At 47.9% G+C, this 17,939-nt stretch overlaps 9 protein-coding genes across 9 annotated transcripts; 4 read left to right on the top strand and 5 right to left on the bottom strand.

Annotated features, from left to right (window-relative positions):
* Positions 1 to 210: 210 nt before the first annotated feature.
* On the bottom strand, positions 211 to 1,392 carry FSUBG_11969 (phosphopantetheine adenylyltransferase; the record flags this gene model as incomplete). The annotated part of the gene is made up of 1 exon (XM_036676708.1): positions 211 to 1,392. The coding sequence occupies one exon, from the start codon at positions 1,390 to 1,392 to the stop codon at positions 211 to 213; it is 1,182 nt and encodes a 393-aa protein (XP_036532577.1).
* Positions 1,393 to 2,808: 1,416 nt separating this feature from the next.
* On the bottom strand, positions 2,809 to 3,192 carry FSUBG_11968 (uncharacterized protein; the record flags this gene model as incomplete). Its single annotated transcript, XM_036676707.1, has 2 exons — positions 2,809 to 3,043; positions 3,095 to 3,192. The coding sequence occupies 2 exons, from the start codon at positions 3,190 to 3,192 to the stop codon at positions 2,809 to 2,811; spliced, it is 333 nt and encodes a 110-aa protein (XP_036532576.1).
* Positions 3,193 to 3,716: 524 nt separating this feature from the next.
* On the bottom strand, positions 3,717 to 4,342 carry FSUBG_11967 (uncharacterized protein; the record flags this gene model as incomplete). The annotated part of the gene is made up of 2 exons (XM_036676706.1): positions 3,717 to 3,868; positions 4,108 to 4,342. 2 exons carry the CDS (start codon positions 4,340 to 4,342, stop codon positions 3,717 to 3,719), a joined length of 387 nt encoding a protein of 128 aa, XP_036532575.1.
* Positions 4,343 to 6,310: 1,968 nt separating this feature from the next.
* On the top strand, positions 6,311 to 6,906 carry FSUBG_11966 (DUF757 domain protein; the record flags this gene model as incomplete). Its single annotated transcript, XM_036676705.1, has 3 exons — positions 6,311 to 6,388; positions 6,442 to 6,725; positions 6,840 to 6,906. The coding sequence occupies 3 exons, from the start codon at positions 6,311 to 6,313 to the stop codon at positions 6,904 to 6,906; spliced, it is 429 nt and encodes a 142-aa protein (XP_036532574.1).
* A 617-nt stretch (positions 6,907 to 7,523) lies between these two features.
* Positions 7,524 to 9,086, bottom strand: FSUBG_11965 (uncharacterized protein; the record flags this gene model as incomplete). Its single annotated transcript, XM_036676704.1, has 3 exons — positions 7,524 to 7,556; positions 7,617 to 7,645; positions 7,706 to 9,086. The coding sequence occupies 3 exons, from the start codon at positions 9,084 to 9,086 to the stop codon at positions 7,524 to 7,526; spliced, it is 1,443 nt and encodes a 480-aa protein (XP_036532573.1).
* A 1,063-nt stretch (positions 9,087 to 10,149) lies between these two features.
* FSUBG_11964 (cupin domain protein) lies at positions 10,150 to 10,671 on the top strand (the record flags this gene model as incomplete). Its single annotated transcript, XM_036676703.1, has 3 exons — positions 10,150 to 10,270; positions 10,323 to 10,376; positions 10,430 to 10,671. 3 exons carry the CDS (start codon positions 10,150 to 10,152, stop codon positions 10,669 to 10,671), a joined length of 417 nt encoding a protein of 138 aa, XP_036532572.1.
* A 47-nt stretch (positions 10,672 to 10,718) lies between these two features.
* On the bottom strand, positions 10,719 to 12,248 carry FSUBG_11963 (alpha beta hydrolase fold family; the record flags this gene model as incomplete). Its single annotated transcript, XM_036676702.1, has 3 exons — positions 10,719 to 10,739; positions 10,791 to 12,041; positions 12,114 to 12,248. The coding sequence occupies 3 exons, from the start codon at positions 12,246 to 12,248 to the stop codon at positions 10,719 to 10,721; spliced, it is 1,407 nt and encodes a 468-aa protein (XP_036532571.1).
* A 2,416-nt stretch (positions 12,249 to 14,664) lies between these two features.
* FSUBG_11962 (uncharacterized protein) lies at positions 14,665 to 15,543 on the top strand (the record flags this gene model as incomplete). The annotated part of the gene is made up of 2 exons (XM_036676701.1): positions 14,665 to 15,400; positions 15,455 to 15,543. 2 exons carry the CDS (start codon positions 14,665 to 14,667, stop codon positions 15,541 to 15,543), a joined length of 825 nt encoding a protein of 274 aa, XP_036532570.1.
* A 1,144-nt stretch (positions 15,544 to 16,687) lies between these two features.
* On the top strand, positions 16,688 to 17,810 carry FSUBG_11961 (uncharacterized protein; the record flags this gene model as incomplete). Its single annotated transcript, XM_036676700.1, has 2 exons — positions 16,688 to 17,436; positions 17,528 to 17,810. 2 exons carry the CDS (start codon positions 16,688 to 16,690, stop codon positions 17,808 to 17,810), a joined length of 1,032 nt encoding a protein of 343 aa, XP_036532569.1.
* Between the last annotated feature and the right edge of the window lie 129 nt (positions 17,811 to 17,939).

Here is a 17,939-nt window from a genome sequence, read left to right as displayed (position 1 = left end):
TTTATTTATTTAAATAATATTACTTAATTTTAAATATTTTTATATAATTTTTAATTTTTTTTTAAAAAAAAGGTTTTTAAAACCCTTTTTTTAAAATAAAAAAGTTATATAATTAATTACCTCTCTTTTCTAAGCTACCTAGATAGGCAGAAATTGCCTCAAGGAATAATCTTAATTAACAGTTTAACAGTAACTATTCTACTAATATTACTATCTCTTTGCTTCAGCCCTCTGCTGTCTAATCGCAGTGCTACTAATCTTTGTCGCAAAATCATCCGTCTTATTCACTTCCCCATCTCCAACCTCTTCAGCATCCAGAACATCAATCTCAAACACTTCGAGCGGCTTCCATCCCTTCTGAACCCTGCGATCATTGATTGCTTTGCCTCCACTACGTGTCTCTGCAGAAACAACAATTGCGTCGGCATCTTCTTCGTGGATTGGTGGGCCAAATGGATCGCGAAGTATAATACATCGCACCTTGACTCTTCCGTCGCGTAGAAAGGCAAGCGCTTCGTCAGGTGTGCGCTCTATTGGTGGTGACGTAGATGTTGTGTCGTAGTCGACAAGCGTGGAGAGGAATGAGAGAACGGTCTGTGAGCGCTCATCCCATGATTGAAGCTCTTCAGCGTATTTCTTCTTGACGAGAAGCTCGTCGCTCGAGATACCCACAATGAGAGTGCATGTCTTATCGGAGTCTTTTGGTGGGATGTTGAGAAGGAGAACGCTTGCATGAAGCAATAGCTTGTGACCTGGGTGGAGATGATCAAACGTGCCTCCTAGGCAAACAGTGTTGAAGCCCTTCTGTTGTTCTTTTGGCGACAAAGCTGGTTCCGCCGTCAAGCTGATTCCCCCTTCAATAGCAACGAGTTGGCTCTGAGTAAATGTTTGCTTCTTCTCCGAAAGTTTGAGAAACGAAGAGAGTAGCTCATACCCCTCTTCACAGCTTGGATGGTAAACAGCTTCCAATGGTCGAACCTTTGTCGCAAACGCAGCTAGATCCAACACAGCGGTACAGTTCGCCTCAAAACCGCCGTCAAAGTCTGGCTCGTAGCGTCTTCCCCTCTCATGGTCGATGAGAACAATTCGGACATCCACACTCCCTTTTCCGGCGCCGACGTCAATGGGAATGTTCTCTTTGGCGCAGATGACGCATGTAAGAGTGTAAAGCCCAGCGAGAAGGTATCGAGCGTTTGTCCATGCGATTGTCTTTGACTTGGGTGACGAGCCGCTGAGAAGAGGAAGTGCGAGGCCGACAATGAGAGTCTGGGGAGTGGGTGATTTTTTGAGTTTCGTGAGAACAGATGTTAATGGTGAGCGATAGGCCGCTGAGAGTGTTGATGGAGATGGAGGGCGGGGAGGAGACGGTAAGAGAAGAAGTGATGGAGCCATGATAAATTTCACTTCTGAAAGTTGTGTTTGGCTCTACGATTCTATTTTTTCTTGTAAAGCCAAGATTAGGGGAAAAGAAGTGAACGATCCAAGGGTTGAAGGGCCCAAGCAAGAATGTCGTGATGTTGATATTGGTGTCGTAGGCCGAGGTACTTTACCCCGCTAACGTCATTGTGTTTACTTGCATGTAGAGAGAGACCCGCTTGGTAAATAAAGAGCATGCGAAGGACAAACACTGTTACATTTATAGATATATCAGCAGAGTTTTCTTGCTAAAGTTTGTTACAAAACTTGTAACAGGACCAATTCAAGTAAAACTCAATCAGCTTGCAGGCGGTACACGATTGACTTTGTGTGATTGTTAGCAAGAACGAGCACAACTGTATTTGCAAGAAGTGTATATTTACTGCGCTTTCCAATCTCCCAAGTCAGCCAGATTCTGAAGCAATGCGTATTTTTTAGAGCTATGTATTACCGTCGACAAATTTATGTGTATAAAGGGAGTTCACTATTAAAATATACTGTGGTGGGTGGGGGATTGTGGGTTTTTATTCTTGACTTTGAGTGTTACAATCTCTTACCAGGTTACCTATTCCTATGATACCCTCTAGCAGCTTATCGCTTCTTGATATATTGTTTCGTCGGCTATGGCTTAAATTCCGTGCCATAATTATTAATGTAAGTCCTTTGAAAACATGCACTTATAAATTACTGATGCAAATTTGTTAGTCTGTACACTGCAGAAGCTGGGCTTTGCTCGAAAGCCAACATGGAAGAAAGGGGAACAAAGTTGGCTGAAGCATGGTGGGATCTGGGCTTCTGTGTTACCCCCGAGTAACTGATGATCAGTTGGGAGATATCAAGTCCCTCCAAGTCCAGATCTCCAAAGGCTCGGAGAAGGATATAGAATTATACAACCGGAATGTAAAGATACAAGTTGGAGTGGTCGATTGAGAAGGGGGAGAACTGGACCGACCTCTTATACCTAGGTATAAGTTCTTGGCTTACATAAGCTGATGCCCAAGACTCGGAGATGGCAAAGAACCGAGTATTTGTATTTCGACATTTGGAGGCATTTCTTTTCAATTGTTGCCAAATCATACCAAGACTCCATCGGCTCGGTTCTGGAGCAGATGGTTAATGTGATTCACACTCAACTTTGCCATCTACTCTGGGGCGGGTAGTCGGCGAATATTGATAAAGTTGTGTGACGACTTATCCTTGGCCTTCTCCTCCTAATTCTTAGGATCAGACTTGGAGGGTAGAGGAGGCACAGGTGTCCGCCTTTTTTTTCTCTCGCCTTTGCGGCCCTGGTACTTGCGATGATGGCAATATACAACGGATGTTTGGCCAGTAGAGGTTTGGGTGTAGTTCAGATAACAAGATGTCAATCGCTCGGGGGGTATGGCATCGGCCTTACGCCTTGAAGACAGACCATGGGATTTCGGTAGAGGTCATGCTGACCTCTGACCCGTTCGGGGGCACAGCAACGATGATACTAAGTTTACCGCGCGGCATCATCTTGTAGACTTCCATGGGGCTCTCCGGATTGTCGATGATAGCGGCGTAGGTTCCTTCGACACCAGGCACTTTGGCTTCCTTCCCTGGCGTTGGTATTGGGCCGCCGCTTGCCACGTAATAGGGTATTCCACTTCAACGGATCAACTCAGTTGCCGCCGACATTTCCGCCAGCATTGCCGACAGAGTTAGAACCACCATCGGGGCCCAGAACATCCCGTCCATTGACAAGATGAACATGGCCATCCCGGATCTCACGGCGGAAGCGTTGAGGTGAAACATGGTTGCTGAATCCACTGCAGCTCTGTCTTGTTTCTTTTATCTGGTGGTACATTTATATGACGGTTGCGAAGTCTGTAAATCTTCAATATGATCAGAAGGGTCTCGTCGTCCTTGAACGTGACATTCTCCATAGTTGAAACGTCAATATTCTGCTCAAGTCAGTTCGTCATTCCCTAAAAGGTGCTCGTCGAACTCACATCTATAAGCGTCTTATCCTGGAAATAGGACCGATGGCAATGATCCTTCACATGGGGCCTTGGTGGTATCTAGTTTTGTTTCACATCCCATAGACTGCCTCTTCTTTTGAGAAGTTTTGTTTTGAGTCCTGGTTCAGCAGGCTGGGACTTCGTCTTGCATCCATAGTAACATCCGATGCCCTTCTTTGAGGATAAGCTGATAGCTATGCCGACACGCTGGCGAAGGCTCAGAGACATTTGCACCGGCACATAGTCGGGATCTAGATCATCTCCATAGTGGACAGGTACTTCAAGATCCTCCCCTACAGGGAAGAAGGCATGTAGAGCTTAAGCCATTGCCCCTTTCATTCCGAACTTTGCCTTCCAGCTCTTGCTCACAGCAAGGCAAGCACGATAGTCATCAAAGTCGAAATACTCGGTGTCGACAGCGGGACCTGGCTCTCGACCAAGATGGGCGTTGATGGCTACCACATTAGTATCTGGTGGTAAATTGTGCTTGCTCTTCAATTCGTTTCAGTGAGCCGACTCCTTCAAATGAAGAGTGCCTGGGATCGAGTGCCTAGTGTTTCTGCATAGCTGGAACATACGGCAGTGCTTCCTTGAAAAGTTTGGTTAAATATATAATCTGGTTAATAAGGAGAAGCTTGGGGTAGACCTGATGGGCACGGAGGGCCTAGATCGTGTTATCGGCAAATGTCCTCTCCTACATGGTACCGACGCGTGATCTCAAGGAGCTCCAAGTCAGAAACAGGTCCGATATCCGATAAGAGTCTGCCCATATGGAATTGAAGGGCCATCGTCGTACAGAGATTTTCGTGAGTCATGGCATCCTTGCCGGCTATTTCCATGACCTCTGGGGTCTTCATCTGCGTAACGAGGAACTCCTTTAGCTCTTTTGCGTCGACGTGGTCTGTGATTTTCAAGTGTATCTTTTGTTTTGGACGTCTCAGCATCTTGAGCTGGTGGGCTGTCGATTCTGCTGTGGGTACGTATCAAGATCTTATCTTGTAGAATGCATTTGCTGTCAGGCTGTTTGCGGCTGATACAGTCTGGTGACAGGGCTTGATAAGTCTTCGTTGTCTCGGTTTGAAAGGTGTTTTTCTCTTAGGAGGAGGAGGGTAACGATGAAAGATAGATAGCTTGTTGAACAAGTGGAATGTTTCGTGTGCTTGGTGGCCTTGAACTTCCTGGTCGCAGTTGTCGGTGGTCTTCTTTATCTCGCGGTAGAGCCGGCGCAAGCCCGGGCTGGTGGCAAACAAGTTGTCCAACTGGGTACAACTGGATTTCACTTTCGAACATCGCTTGCATGAGAGGCGAGTGCCGGGTATGAGGTGCACTCGAGAGGACGACCGTAGTTGAGGGGCTGGTCGAGGCATTCCTTGCAGGGAAAGAGGACAGTCGGCGGCTGTGAAGGAGTGTGTCTGCGGTCTCATCAGACGCTCCTTCAAAGCTTCGCTCCCAGCATCCAGCTAAGCTCTGATATCGTCTGGCTAGAAATTATATTAGTATTATATATATAAACTTTATTGTAAGGGAGTCCTACTATATCTGACTTGCCAGATCCTAGACTTGCCGTATCAGGGCGTTAATTGTTGTATTTTGGTCGCAAATGCCGTGCAGCATAGATGTATGATTCCCGTTGCGCCCAGAGGCCATACTAGATAACGCTTTGGTTGATAGAGACTTGCTACACCTGACTTGCGAGGTCCTGGACTCGCCGTGCCAGGCCTCGGATCTGAGTATTCTGCTCTCGTACTATATGCAGCATCTAGAAAGCTAATCAGCAATCAAGTTATACCGAGTTCAATGGGTACTTATCATTTGCACAAGGCGAATCAGCATGGAAATATTCATTTCCAACATGTTTTGTTGGTCCATCGTGTCTTTGTTCTCACACTCTGAAGCTTTGGAAGACGTGAGTTTGTTGTGGAAGACAAGCTCACAGGGAAGCCTTGGGGTTTATATATCTCGTAGCCAGATGGAGAATATGGTCTGTAACTCCACTGGCATATCAATAGAGCATGGTGAAACATTGTTATTGAGTCTGCTGCTTCTGATAGCTATTAGCACTGTTAGCCGTTTACCTACAGGCTGCGGGGGCTAGAAATGTACAGTACTATTGTAGTCCTGTACTGTAGTTATATAGGCTGCTACTGAATTTCTAAGAGGCTGAATAGAGGCTAATCCTACCTTTTGGGATATTCTGATTTGTCGCTTGGGGTCTTGAGATAGGTATCTCTTAACGTACTGTACTTACCACTTAGCTGTAAGTCCCTTTAATTAGAGAGGTATGCCCCTGCAATCTACCTTATATAAACACTAACGCGTCAAGGCCCATATAATTATCAATATCTTTCGAACTTACCTATTATTCTGTATTGAGGCCCAGTATCAGTTAATGCAATGTTTATTTCCTGTAGAGTGTTACCGTACTAAATGTTTCTGGGACCAAGATGATCTCATGCAGAACGACAGGGAAGATAGGCGTTTCGACATGAGTTCGACTAGTAAATCTCGATAGGCCAGGGTACTAAGTAGGTAATAAATTGGTGTAAGTGTTTTGTATTGTAGGGCTAGACAATCGCCACAGTGCCATCAGCAAGCAACAACACCCGCGTGAGTCATATGACTCAAGGCATCAAACACAAGAAGAAAGCTTTGGAAAGACAGCAATGTGTTTGATAGGTAGACTGTAGTCATCACGAGATATGTCCACCATGTGCCAGCAGGCACCAGATGCACCGTGCAGACAAGCAGTGCTAACAAGCGCAAACACTATGCGCTGATATCATGCCGCCATGTCTTTTTGTGGCTGCCCCTCCATCATCATTGCCCCACGTTCGAGTTTTTGCCCAACTGCAGCTTTTGTCTTCACATACACAACCACCAAGTAAATCCCGACGAACAAACACACATTCGCCATGGATCCCCTCGACAACATGGCCGGCGCCCCCGTGCCTAAGAACTTTGACGCCGAGAACGCCCAGAACAACGAAGACGTACGCACCCTACCTACCCCACGATCTGAAACAACCCTCCTAACAGTTACCAGATCGAGAAGCAATTCGCCGTCAAGGTCGTCCAGCACATGCAGACCTACTGGTCCATCCTCGAGCGCGTCAAGGGCTCATCCCTCCGCCTGACAAAGATCGACGACGAGATCATGGAGCACCTCAAGACCGACTTCCCCGAGTTCGACCCCGCTGCAAAGGTCGACGAGGACGAGATGAAGAGCAAGGCCGGCAAGGAGCGCTGGCGAAAGTTCATGATGGCGTATGAGAAGAAGGTCGACGATTACAACTTTGGTACCATGGTGCGCGATAGACCCGACGTCGAGTATGAGGAGGATACCACGATTTTCGTGCCTCGTGTGCAGTTTTACGCTCTTGAGATTGCACGGCAAGTTTTTGATGTGCTGGGATGATGAGAGTAGAGACTAATGGGGTGTAGAAACCGTGCTGGTCTTAACGACTGGATCTACGAGCAGGCTCAGGCTCAGAAGAACAAGTCCAAGTAATCGAAGACATGAGAACGAAAAATGAACAACAGCAGCTCTCTGAAGTGAGCCATGCGTACGTCCACGGCTTCGGGCCTCGAGCCCACATGGACCCTTGCAGGACAGGGAACAGCCTGAGTGAGCGAGGGCGATACAAGGCGCCAATGATCTATGCAAATCATGATCACGAACGTACGATCCAGCTTGAATCCGATGGTTTTTCGCGTATTGGAATATTCCTTGATACCCTTTGAAATACATGGCATCAAAGTTGGGCTCCATCATGGTTTTACCCAAGTGCTCACCTTAGGGTAGGCAGCTTGGAAATGAAAAGTTGACAATTTGCACTTGAACGGCCTAGAATGACATTACAACGTGAATTAAAATCGGTATCTACTTCACTATCTGCCTGTGATTTAAATGCTTTAAATCAGAGAGGTTGTTGGGACACTCGGAGTATGCAAAACTCTGTGTCTGACAACGCATTAATGCCGGAACCAAGACGCAGTTTTCACCCCACGGCTTCTCAATTCAAGCATAGTTTAGTCATGCATCATTACATCAAAGCCGTAACTTCTGCTTCAAACATTGAAATTGACTGCATTGAGTGTCATCTCATTTCCATTCTCAAGATAACATTACACCTTGAGGAGCTCATCAATGTCCACCCTCTGAAAGTAGTTTATATGTCCAAACCCAACCCAGTGCTGCGCAAGCCGATCGTGACTTACGAATATAAGTTGGCTCTCAATATATCGGTCTGTCTTCGTCAGTGCAAGCTCATTTCGAGGCCTCGACTCAGTGAAACAAGGGGACTTACCTGAGGCGAATCCGGTATTTGCAATATGTCCTTTGCTGTGAACCACTCTCATTCCCTGGAAGCAGGGATCTACTGGTGGACCGTCTACGACACCGTCGGGCCCAATGTCATCAGCTACAAACGTGATTTCTCCCCGTGGAACATTGGGATCACCCGTTAATTTAATAGCCTCCAGCCGTCCCTGAAACGTCCGTCCTTCAGTCCGTCTCGCCTCCCACTCTTCATCAGCCTCGGAATTTCGTCTCACAAGACCAAGTTCTTCGTCCGTAGCGCTCGTCTCATCGTCAGGTTGATGTATAAGCAAGAACTCGCATCCATGGGTACTGTAATCGCCAACCCAGATTCCCCTCCACGGCTTTAGCACAGTCGGCATGTATAACTTCGGATCGAGGGTGGAGTACGTGATGAGCTCCTCGCCGACGTGAACGTTGGGCATTCCGCCGTCGACTGCGGTGCGTGATAATCTTAGCATATTGTATATCCCACCCAAACCAGCTGCCATACCGATTCGGGATAACCCGCCCGCCATTTCCATCCATTGGCGAATGCGGAAGAATCGCTCTGATACTTCTTCGCGGCGCTGAGGTCGAGACGATGGTGTCTTCACAAAGATGCCCTCTGATGTTACTTGCGTGCTGCTACCTGAGACATGGTGGTCTGAAGGGATGTGAGGCGGTGGCCAGATATTGCCGTATGGAAAACGCGAGTTGAGATTTTGTTGGGCTTCTTCTTGATCGAGCTCGCATGTTAGCATGAAGTTGCTAAACAGAGCATCGATCCTGTCATCCAGAGTCACGGGCATCTCATCAGCGAAGCGATTGGCACCAGGCCGACTCAGAAAATCCTCCGGAGCTCGCTCTCCCACGCGAAACTGCAGCACAGGCTTATCAAGATGAAGTTTGACCTTGGGATCAAACTCATGGATCAAAACGTCGCCTTGTCCGATGAAGCTTTGCTGTATTTGCCGGTCTCTACTGGCGAGTAATTGATAGCCCTCGATGCAACCCCGCCGAGGATCATAGCGAACAATCATGAGTCTTCCAGTAAGATCTCTATCGCAGAACCAGATTTTCTGTCTAGGGAGGAACCAGAGACGATCGTGAGCGACGTAAAGCTCATGATAGCTGTTGCAGGGCTGGGGGCTTGTGAGAGTGACGCCTGGGACGTTTTCTTGAACGAGGGGGTACCAGAGGACATCTGAGAGAGCGTGCTTATGCAGATCTCGACATGTAGCGGATATAGCGGAGAGGCCGTAGGGCGAAAGATGAGAAAGAATGTTGTCTATGAGTTCAGGAGGGAGGTTTAGAAGAAGAGGAGGAGGCCTGGGGTATGGATCTGATGATGGCTCAGACAGTGGTGATTGGGGTTGACTGGAGGACATGTTGTGGCGTCTCCTGAGAAGTCAAGTTAAAGAGGCTGTTCCTATCTCATATGAGTTCAATCAGATAAAATGCTGGATATACCTTGGTTTTATCAGATCGGGGTCCAAAGCAAAGCAGGCAGGGGTGGCGAGCTGATGAGTCGAGGGTGGATGGTCCAGAGGGTCTGGACTTGCAGCTTCAGCGGTGATGATGATGGGGGAAGTCGAGTTAATGCAGCTAAGCGGAGTTCAGCCGCAGGAGATGCCGACTCTAGAACGGAACCACTCGATTCTGATCAGGTCATGAGATGGAGAAATACGAATTAACAATTTAGGTCACAAAGGAGTTGGAGGAAGATGTTTTTGTTATAGCTTTTGTTGTAGTTATCGGGATATTTCGTTGACGACATTGCCCTCCCTGCTAGAGATGGATTCATACGGGAAGTGGGGGAGATGATCAATCAATCAGTCGCCGACATACGGAGCATTTGTCTACTTAAACAGCGGCAATCAAGTCACAATAGAAAATAACAGAGAACAGTAGATAAAGTAAAACTATATGATATTTCAGATCACATCAGACCTAGATACTCAATCAACCCATGTTCATCAATCAACATGCATTATCATTCTCCATCCTCGTTAGGGAAACTCTTGCGCCACTAGCCTCGGTGGCTGGGCCGCTTGAGGCCTAACGCCTGGGCTGTCGCTGTCGCTGTCCTCACCTCTCCCCTCGGGTTCGAAACTCCAAATCTACCCCCAAATCATCAGGTCACGCGCTTCTCTCTCATCGCTCAATAGTACATCATCCAAAACCTCATTCATTGGACCTCGAAGTCTCTTGTGTTACTGGCAGACTTGTTCTCTTAGCCAATTATCATTCTAGCGACGTCATCTCCCGTTGGGAATATCTTCGTCTTTCGCCGCCCACGTCACGTCGCTTTGCTCTACCATACATCTTCGTCTCTTTGTGACTTTACTTTTGATACAACTGCGCATCTTCTGTTGACTATTGTGAACTTCTCCAACCTCGCCAATGATGAGCTCGCTGTTACCGCTTATCTCGGAAATCCTTCCGATGATAATGCCCGCCTCTGCCAACATCACCCGCGCCAAACAGCTTGAACCAACGCATCCTACTGTCGAAGGCCCTGTTATTGAACGTCCTGCTGTTGTCGGAAAGTGCGACAATATGTGCGTAACTGGTAGGTCAAGTTATCTAAGATCTATGTCTCAACCTTATCGCTCACACGTCAGTTCTCACGACGCGACCGCATTCCAAGTCTACAGTTAGACATAACAGTGAACAAGGTAAGCTCCTTGAACCTGTTTACTACTTACAGATGCTGATTATGAGTTTATAGATACCATCATATACGCCGTCTCAGGAAACGGCGTTCTCATCGTGAATGAGGCTGTCAACTCTGAATTGAAACACCATGATCTTGCACCCGGAGACTTTGCCTTTGTCCCCGCCTGGATCGAACATCAGGTCAAGAACGACACAGATGAAGATGTCCAATGGCTCATGATCCAAAGCGGCTCAACTCCCATCCGCGCAGACTTGACAGAATGGGGCGGCGATGTGATCCAGTCAAAGAATTGAAGCAAAAGACGACGCAGTTTCATTATTATATCGATCTATTTCATCGGCTATTCCTGAGACACCATCCACTAACTTGCGCATCTCGATCTAACCATCTGAATCACCGACTCTCTACTTACACGGTCATCAAACACTTGTGCGTGGTCTAGTTTCGGAAACATAACTACTTCAACGCCATTGTGCGATTCTGCTACCATGCCACTACGGCCATTACCAAGATCAACGCCCAGATATTCTGCAACTGCTGTAGTGTCGACTATGAGGTCGCGGCCAGACAGCGTAACTGCAACGTGCCTCGCAGGATGGCCGTCACTTTGAGTTCCTAACAAATCTTCTTTCCAAAGGATATTCTCACGCCAGAAGAAATGTCTCCCCAGACAAAGTGCAACACCTGGGTCAGTGCTAGCGAAATACCACAGTTGCCATTCATTTGCCCTCCTGGGCTGTCTTCGAGTGAAATTGTACGCCACTTCGGGAAGATGTAGCATGATGGTCACCGGGTCGATGAGGACAACCGAGGGCACACGATGTTGGAAGCTTGGTTCGTGGAGCATGTGAGTTGTTAGGACTGATCCGTAGGAGTGTGATACCAGGGCAAATTTGTGCCAGCAGTGGTGTTCCAGGATGGATGTCATATGAGCCAGGAACTCAGCCTTGTCGAGAATAGCTGGGGTAAGGCGGAATGAGATGGGTAATATCTCGAGGGCGATGACACCGACACTTCCGTTTCCGTCACCAGTCTTGTGAAGACCTGCCAGAAAACGAACATATGTCCATAATCCGATTCCGATACCGTGAAAGAAGACAACAGGAAGCTTGTCTTCAGCTGTATGAGGGCGGTGCCAATAACTCAACCGTGTGGACGGAGATTTGGGTCCAGGGAACAGCTCTTGGGGCCGTGGGGGGAATACACGAAGAGCAGAAGAGCGAGGTCGGCGGTGGAAGTCGAACCCGTGCCAGCGAAAGGCAAAATGGGTAGCCTGGTCAAGGAAGAAAACGATAATATACCAAACAAGACTTCGATAGGTTGTCATGATACCATCAATCGTGAGACGAAGACTCTTGACGTTGCCCCATCCTTCCTCGAATTTTCGACCGAGTCGTTGTTCAACAAGGCTCAGAAAGTGCTCAACTTCTTCCTCGACCGTCTCCTCATCATCTCCAAACCCTGAACCATGCCCCCTCTCAAAGAAAGCCCACAACATAAACTCTCTCACATTCTCCCTCCGTATCTCGTTGGGATCCGCATCAAGAAACCACCATCTCAGATAAATCTCCAAAGACGGCACATTTCCGAAACATCGCTCAAAAAGGGCATTTCGGTCTTGGCGCGATAGCGCTGGTGGGTGGTCTGCATCCCGTTTGAGCCGCTGTAGATATGGTCTATATATAAATAGATAGAACACCACTTCTGCGAGCAACGCTGCTAGCAGAACACACACAAATGGAAAGACGACGGATACAGGTTGGACGAGAGGGAGGAATAAGATGAGAAAGATGTAAATTAGCGGCGTATAGCGGAAGAAGGCGATGGATAAACGGATAAAGACCCATTCACCGAATGATGTGCCGATCATGATGAGATGACACTGGCCGGTTCAAACCGGGCTATATGATCTTGAAACAAGAAGTTGGGGGGTTTCATGGGAGTAGATTGGAGTTTGGAAAAGAGGGAAAGATCGGTTGGTGACGTGTCTGTTGAACACATTCTTCTGTTGGGGCGATGGTGGTAGGATGAGCACCAGCTGGAGCAGTACAAGGGTCGCAAACACGGAAGGATTGTGGCTTGATGAACTGTGGCTCGTGGGAGCGTCAACAATGAACTGCTGAAGACTCAAGACTCACTTAAGTGGGGCCGAATCACTGCCATGCGGCGGTCTACTCCACTGAGGTGATGGTGGGGCGGACCGTCAGTGGAGGCTTCGGCGGGCCGTACCAAGACTTGACCCCACGATCTACAACGACTTCATATCAACATCAGATCAAAGGACACAAACAGCAAACTCGTTTATCAAGTAAATTATCCTTTCTAATCATATTCGGGCAATCAGCCGTGATGTTGTGAGCCCTATTGATAATTCCAAATAACCATGAGTATCACGAGTAACGTCGCACGTCAACATCTCAAGATAATAGGTTGGCGACCGTGTTTTTTTGGCTACATGCAGATATGCAAGGGCCTGAAATCTTTGTGATACACCTGCAGCCTCCACACAGTCAATCGCAGCGATAAGATGGGTGATTGCTGATACCACCGGGAACGGCGTATACGAGCAGTCGATTTCTACCCCTAGGTAGGGGCACAGTATGGTGTTACTACAGAGCTAGTCTTGTACAATTCACTAGAATTCGTGAATGCATCTGTCACGCCCTCAATGCGGGTATGCTGTGGTACATGACAGGTCTCAAGAAGGAAACACCAAAAACGTTTCTAAATGTGCAACCTGGATATGTTGTGCGAGGGGCCAGAAGATGTGTTATCCAGTTATCTCCATCAGAGCTGCTCCCCAACTTCCAATCCTTCGCACAGCCACATCTGAGTCCAATCAACTGTCTGACTGTTACTCGAATTTGAAGATTGTACGGAGTACAATGGCATCCATGCCCTCAAAGGCTTTGTCGGGTTACACGCTAAGCTTAAGGAGTATCCACTTGCTGCGGGTTACTACAGGTTTCCCAGAGCGTGGGTACTGGTTCTCTACCTCCTCTTCTCACTCCCCGGCTGCAGTTTGCAAGTACCCAGCAAGTACTGAGACAGCGGAGTGGAGAGCTGTCAGGCACCCAATTGATCCGACCGCACCTTCACAACTAGGACGTTGCGAACCATCAAATCCGCAGCCTCTCTATCTCCATCTGCCTTTTCCACTTTTGAGAACTAGGACAGTTAGTATCACGCAAGTTCGGGGGTTCAGTTACGCGTTCTCCCGAGAATACAGGACCTCGGATCCAGCTGTATGCTCGTACAACACGAGTTACATGGAATACCAGACGCAACGCTGCGAGGCTTACGAAGTTAGGAGAAATACACCTCTTTGTTTCTTTATAGACAATCGCTGCCGTAGCATAGTCAACCTTCCGATAATGTAAAACCCACGCATGTAGGTAGCTTGTTCAAGTAATCCGCATATTGAAGCATCATAGATTAGTATTCTTACCAATATCATTGAGCATCTGCACACACCCCGAAACATGCGGGTGATTGCAGAAGCTCATCGTTGTTACACATGCAATCGCATTCACGCCATGGTATATACAGTAAATGTATTGGTGCTCGCATTGGTCGTGATACACTCGGTCACCGGCATTGTGATAGATACGGGGTAGTCAACCCGATATGTTTTACCGGACTTGCTTATTGGGTATGCAACGGAAAACAGAGGAAAGAGGAAAGATGAACAACTTCAAGTCAGTAGAATAACCCAATGCTATAGGGTGACCCGAGCGACGCTGCAAAGAGTCGACTGACGCACAAAGCTTCTGGTGGTTTGTTGTCAATGGCCCAGCATTATTATCTTCCGGTGTTTAACAGGACACAATGGGTGATTGTACGTACAGAAGGAGCCAATCCGTTGTTGTAGTCGACGTATATGAGGTGTGAGGAGTAGGAAGACGATAATAGTTCATGTGCTTAAGCGTGGGGGGTAGGATAGGCTAGGAGTGAGGTTGTGAGAGGTTCTGAATACTGCAATGTGATTGGACGATGCGGGGGGAGTAGGGGTGTCGTTCCTTGGGCCTCCCATATATAGTCCTCCTCCCCCCTCGACCATTTTCTCTCATTCTCCCCCTTTCGTATCACTTCACTCTTCCCATCAAAAACACATCAAAAGGAACTTCCCAATCGCTTTTCCATCTCACTGCATCACTTGATAGCGTTCAAGAACCCTCTAAGTCCAAGTAGGACAACCTTGCATCCACACCTGTCCTACATTGCTGCTGCTCTCACTTGATCTCCATATATCCCATCACACTTGTGAACGTCCCCTTCCGCTTGATATGGCAATCAACCCTTTCCTCAGTAAAGATGAGATGACTTCTCATCGTTCCTCCCTCATTCCTCCCTTGTCGTCCTCCGCCCCAGAGTTTACACAAAGTAGTGTCCTGCTGTCATCTCAGAGCCGGGTCACTGAAAATAAATCCCATTCAAAGAAGCGCAGGTCCCAAGGCGATCAAGCTGCTGGTAGTGCCGCCTCCAGATCTCGCCGCTTGGCTGACATCCCTCGCCGTGTTGAGCATCTCAAAGAAGCGGATGCTTGGCCGCGGGATGAAGTTCCCAGAACACCTGGCCCATACCAGCTGCCAGACTGGGATCAGTGCTCAACCAGAGCCCAGGTATCCTCACCTGGCCTGGAGCCAGAATATGAGCTCTATCAGACGGCTCCGCTCGAGCCGTATGGTGTCTCACTTGAGGCGGCCATTGATAACTGGCGAGGTAGCTGGCAACCGTCCCATCTCGCTCCTGACGGAGGCTTTGCTTACGCGGGGTCCTGGTGCTACACAGCACCCGTGGAACCTAGTCACCTAGAGTCAGAGTGGCACAACTCTGAACGAGTCATCCTCGCAGACGACTGGCGCCCCGAGACACCGAGGGATACTCGACTCTCCACGCCAGACCTGCCTCCACTGTCGACAGACTTTGAGTTTTGTCCATGCCACCGTTCAGGCGAGCATGAACAAGATAGGATAAACCAAGAATTCTACTTGGCGACAAGATCCAAGATGGACGTGCAGAGTATGTCAATACTTACATGGCCAAGAGGCCTCCTTCTCTTGCTGATGAATGCAGTGATAAATGCGCTGGCGCACATCGCGCAGGACCAAACAGCAAACGGAAGTGAGCTCCGGCAAGTCTCGCGAGAAATGAAGCATGCGTGATGGTAGAGTGAAAGTAGGATTGGCAACACCTGTATAGCTTTTGAGATCTGGCGTTTATGAACTGGAATGATGAATTGAGCGACGTTTTGGAGAGGGCGAAGCTACTAATAATTTTTTAGGTGTATATAGAGTGTGTTAGTATATTGTGCTCAAGAAATGATCATATGCAAGCATTTTGTGTTGTATGTTGCTTTTGAGGACGAATGACATTTGCTAGTTATTGTATGGACAAGTCAACTATTGCGCGTATCAAACCAAGTCAAAGGCAATTATATCAGAAATGATGTGAAAAATGAGCGAGACTATTGAAAATGATAGAAAAGTGAGGTATTGAGATGCGTTGATGATATGTTTGGCTTTACATTCGGTGTTGAGGAGACTTGATGGACCCAAAATTGGGGAAGGCCTGTAGGGGTTGAGTGAGAAGTGAGACTGAGAGGGTGAAAAACCAGGCAGAAGCGGCTGATGAGCCTGAGGCAGAAACTAAGGCATCTAGTTCTCCGACCGAAAACGGGCAACACCTCAGACGACAAGAAGATAACAATTCGACTCATGAGGCTCAAATTGGACGGTCAGACTAACAGATCTGCTGCAATCATGCAATGCCATCTCAAAACGTTCGTCTACCTGAGAACTGATAGCGTGTTTCTTTCTCTACCAATGGCGCTACATACAATATGCTGTGCACGGCGATTGCCAGCTGACTTGACCTTGTGGTAACTGACAATGGCACAGCATAGAATTGAGCCTCATTCCCATGTCATTTTGCTGTGATGGTCCCGTAGAAAACGATGACATGCGCGGGCGGACGCTGCTTTTAGGCTGGCGTGGTTGACCCAATGAATGGAGTCTCAAAACGCAGTATGAGAGGTGAAAAAAGCCTCACGTCATACTTGTAAGGCCATTATCAACGCCACTATCAAACTCGACAATAAAACTAGACTCGTGCGTTGTTATACTTCCCATTGTTCAGTACCTAGTTGGGCTTTTCATGTTACAGCACCAACACCGCCTGGCTTGCTTCTTTCTCAGTCTCACCAACAGAATTGGTTACGTCATTCATAATCGCCTTCATTCTTGATAGAGCGATTGCTTCGATCACAGCTACAAGCGATATAGAAGATACACGATAGATAAAAGCAAAATGGCGGAGAATTACGTCCTTCGAATCACAGCTGGTCCTGATTACGATCAATCGCAACAGGTCGAGGTCCCAGTCAACACCTCCAAGCCCATCACCATCAATAGCGATCGCGCTGACATTGAGCTCAACATCCGCGTCAACGACTACAAAGGCCTTCCTCGCAACTCACCAGCGACTTCACCATACTTCTCAACTGAGCCTCACGCCTACAACAGGGATCAGTACAGCATCTCATTCCGTTTCACACCAAAGAAGCCCTCCAGTGATGAGAGCCATGGCATCAAGGCCACGGATCTTCAGTTCGGCAATGACTTTGATCATCCCATTCGCGATCGTCTACCGCCTGGTTTCAACACGGCCATGAGTATAGTGCGCTGGTGGATCGACCCTGGTTTGGATGGCGATGCGTATGCTGATAAGCCCTTCTTGTATGGTCCTGCGTTGAGTTCTTTCAACACTATCCATGTAGGCAAGGGCGAGTTTGATGAAGAGAAGGGTGGTCTTTGGTTCGAAGAGGGTGGCGATGAAGATGGGCTCGAAGCTCGCGAGGAAGTCGGCGCACCTCTTACTAGCAAGGCGAGGATGAAATGGGCTCTCAGAGCCGATGCCAAAGAGAAGTGGTTGTTCGAGTATAACCAGACATACGGTTTTGACTTCTTCAATCCGTACCTCAACTTCTCAGACCTCGCATTGAACCTACCTGGCTTCCAGCTACCCATCATGAAGTACTGGGACGGTCAAGGCCTCAGGTAAGCCAACACCCACCCACCCTTCTTTTCTACAGCACCGAGACATTTTTGTCACACTCATTCCATGCCTTTGCGTTTACACTCGTTACAGGCCCGGCCCGAAACGCTCACATCAACTCAGATATGTCTTGCGCAACAAGGAGACCGGGGAGCCGTACCTCGTGATTCTGTTCTCGCTGTATCACAAGGATTATGTAAATGAGGATGGATCGTTGAAGGAGGGGGCACAGGATTCTTTCAAAGGACCTGAGAAGGATATTGAGGGTGATGAGGAGTTTGATGGGGATGGAGCACTGAAGGAGGCGACGGAGCAATTAGGACCGAAGATTGATGAGAAGGGGAACGAGCAGACGAGTGTTGACGATCTCGACTAGGGGATAGAGGTAAGGCTGGCCAGGGTGTAGTAATAGAATTCTAGATCTCGGGATGATAACCTGAAGAGGGAGAAAAGAAACAAGCTGTTTCGATCTCGAATTTCGGGTAACGGATCGCATCCTCACTTA

The sequence above is a fragment of the Fusarium subglutinans genome (assembly GCF_013396075.1).
Source record: "Fusarium subglutinans strain NRRL 66333 chromosome Unknown NRRL66333_c0000242, whole genome shotgun sequence".
In the NCBI taxonomy this organism is placed as follows: Eukaryota; Fungi; Ascomycota; class Sordariomycetes; order Hypocreales; family Nectriaceae; genus Fusarium; species Fusarium subglutinans.
The sequence above is the reverse complement of the archived record's forward strand: the minus strand, read 5'-3'. Positions and strand labels throughout refer to the sequence as shown.